This window comes from Cyprinus carpio, chromosome B8 (assembly GCF_018340385.1).
Source record: "Cyprinus carpio isolate SPL01 chromosome B8, ASM1834038v1, whole genome shotgun sequence".
Lineage (NCBI taxonomy): Eukaryota > Metazoa > Chordata > Actinopteri > Cypriniformes > Cyprinidae > Cyprinus > Cyprinus carpio.
This window is the reverse complement of record NC_056604.1, coordinates 14,589,815-14,591,974: the sequence shown is the minus strand read 5'-3', so window position 1 is coordinate 14,591,974 and position 2,160 is coordinate 14,589,815. Positions and strand designations below refer to the sequence as shown.

At 46.8% G+C, this 2,160-nt stretch overlaps 1 protein-coding gene across 1 annotated transcript; it reads right to left on the bottom strand.

The window, feature by feature from the left end:
• Positions 1-321: 321 nt before the first annotated feature.
• Positions 322-1,953, bottom strand: LOC109050657 (protein atonal homolog 1-like). Its single transcript, XM_019068236.2, has one exon. It carries the CDS (start codon positions 1,841-1,843, stop codon positions 956-958), a length of 888 nt encoding a protein of 295 aa, XP_018923781.1. The 5' UTR covers positions 1,844-1,953; the 3' UTR covers positions 322-955.
• Between the last annotated feature and the right edge of the window lie 207 nt (positions 1,954-2,160).

Sequence of the window (2,160 nt, the reverse complement as noted above, 5' to 3'; positions counted from 1 at the left end):
CGGTGCTGCAAAAAATACTGTAGGCTACTTGACAAAAATTACATTTTGATACAACATTTTATAGGCTACAGTACGGGAAAAAAAATTTAAATTATTAATTGTTCGATCATGCCATATCATTTACAACCATAAAATGTTTCACACCTATCACTTCTCGTTAAGGGCTAAACCCAATTAAAATTAAATGACATTACATCATGCTGGTGCCCCCTTATTAGGATTTCCTTTATTTAAAAAAAAGATCTAGATTCTAGAAAAGTTATTTGATAAAATCGCAATGAAAAACTGATAACGACAATCACACAGAGACATGAGACATAATCATGTTAATTTTCCTTTTTTATTTCTACAATAAAACAAAACATACGGGTAGCAAAACTGCTCATTTTCAACAACGCAAAAAATTGACAAGGCAAATGGAAATAAATAGCTTACTTCAGCTACAGGAGCAGAACACAACTTCTTTGCATTGAAATCAAACATTAAAAACGAACGGATGTACAAAATCTAAAGGCTATATTAAATATATTCATCAAATTGGCATTAGGCTACTTCTACATAAACACAAAATTTCTTGTTCCATGACAAAACAGTGTTTCTCAAGCCTATGGCCCGTTTTTAAAGTGCACGTAAACTTTAGAAGTTGCAAACTCTTACAGGGTTCAAAATCAATCGTATCTATGAAAATAGGCCCATGACAATCACGTGTCAAAACAATTCGCGGAAGACAGTTTTATGCATGACATTCGAGCCCATGGCACTGCTGCACTCGGCAGTTCACATGGCGTAGGGGTCTGGTCAATGTCACGAGAAGGCAACTAAATCTATTGGCGTCAGACACAACAGAAACTTCATTGTCAAAAGATCATACAACAAAAGGATAAATAAAGCCACCTATTAAAAAGCCCAAATATGCGATTGACACGACTGATGGACAGTCCGGTTGGTGTTTTTTCTAAAAAGCGCGGTGCTTGGGCAGTTTCAGTTCCGACAGCTCGTCCTCGCTCTGCATCTCCAAGTGCGTTTCGTCCGAGTCACTGAAGTGCGAGTGAGGGGAAAACTCTCCGTCGCTTCGGTTCGACCGAGGCGAGTCCTTGCTGGCCTCCGAACCGGACTTGCTTGTTCCAGAGGGCGACTGGAGGTCTTGCTCCATGAAAGAGGCGAAAGTTGTGTCCTCGTACTGGTACGGATAACCCGCGCCTCTTCGGCAAACGCTCGGCGATCCTCTGGGAGAGCGGTCCTCCTCGAACACGTTGGCAGGCAGCAGGTCGCAGTTTGGCGGATCGGCTTTAGCACCGGGGCCCTGAAGCAAGTCAGACAGGGCGTTGATGTAGATCTGGGCCATCTGTAGGGTTTCGTATTTGGAGAGCTTCTTGTCATTGTCGAAGGCTGGGATGACGCTGCGCAGCTTGTCGAACGCGTGGTTCAATCCGTGCATCCTTCGCCTCTCCCGGGCATTGGCAGCCATGCGCCTCTGTTTCTGCACGACGTTGGTCGCTTTGCTGGATGGGGCCCGCTGTCTGCTCTCATCTGCAGCCACAACTCCTTTAAGTCGGCAGAGCTCGCGTATTTTGACAGGACTCTTGCTGCTCTTCCTGAAGTTGGAGGCAGAGGACACGCCTTCCGCGCTCGAGCCGTGCGAGTGCAGCAGGTATTCGGCGTGTGCCGCGCAGGTGCCAGCCTGCACGGGAGCCAGCCAGGCGCGTGGGTCACTGCTGGCCATGAGTGCCAAAGCTGGTGGGTACTCGCGCTGCTCCCCCCGCCCCAGGCTCGGATGCTGGACGTCGAGTTCAACTACCTCCCTTGTATCCGTGCTTACGCCGTCCACGTTCATTCCATCCATGTTGTTGTTTCGTGCTTTTTGGAGGAAAGTGGGTGTCTATGGAAAAGGGAACTGGATTTTTTTTTTTTTTTTTTGCCGGAGGATTTCTCTTCTTACACCTGTGGTGAAGGGGATTTCTTTACTGATGTCTCAGGGCGACTAGTCGGTTTTAAAAGCGGCACGCGCCGGGGAGCCCCCCTTCTCAAGCTGGTCGCGTGGCACTTTGACCAATAAGAGCACGCGGGGCAGGCGCGTGTAGGCGACCAATGAGAAGTCGTAGTAAACCCGAGAGAGGTTATTATGCTCAAACTTTTTTTTTTTTTTTTTTTTTTTTTTTT

Excerpts from the sequence above, each read along its gene's own strand:
- LOC109050657 (XM_019068236.2), bottom strand. The coding sequence starts at position 1,843 with ATGGATGGAATGAACGTGGACGGCGTAAGCACGGATACAAGGGAGGTA.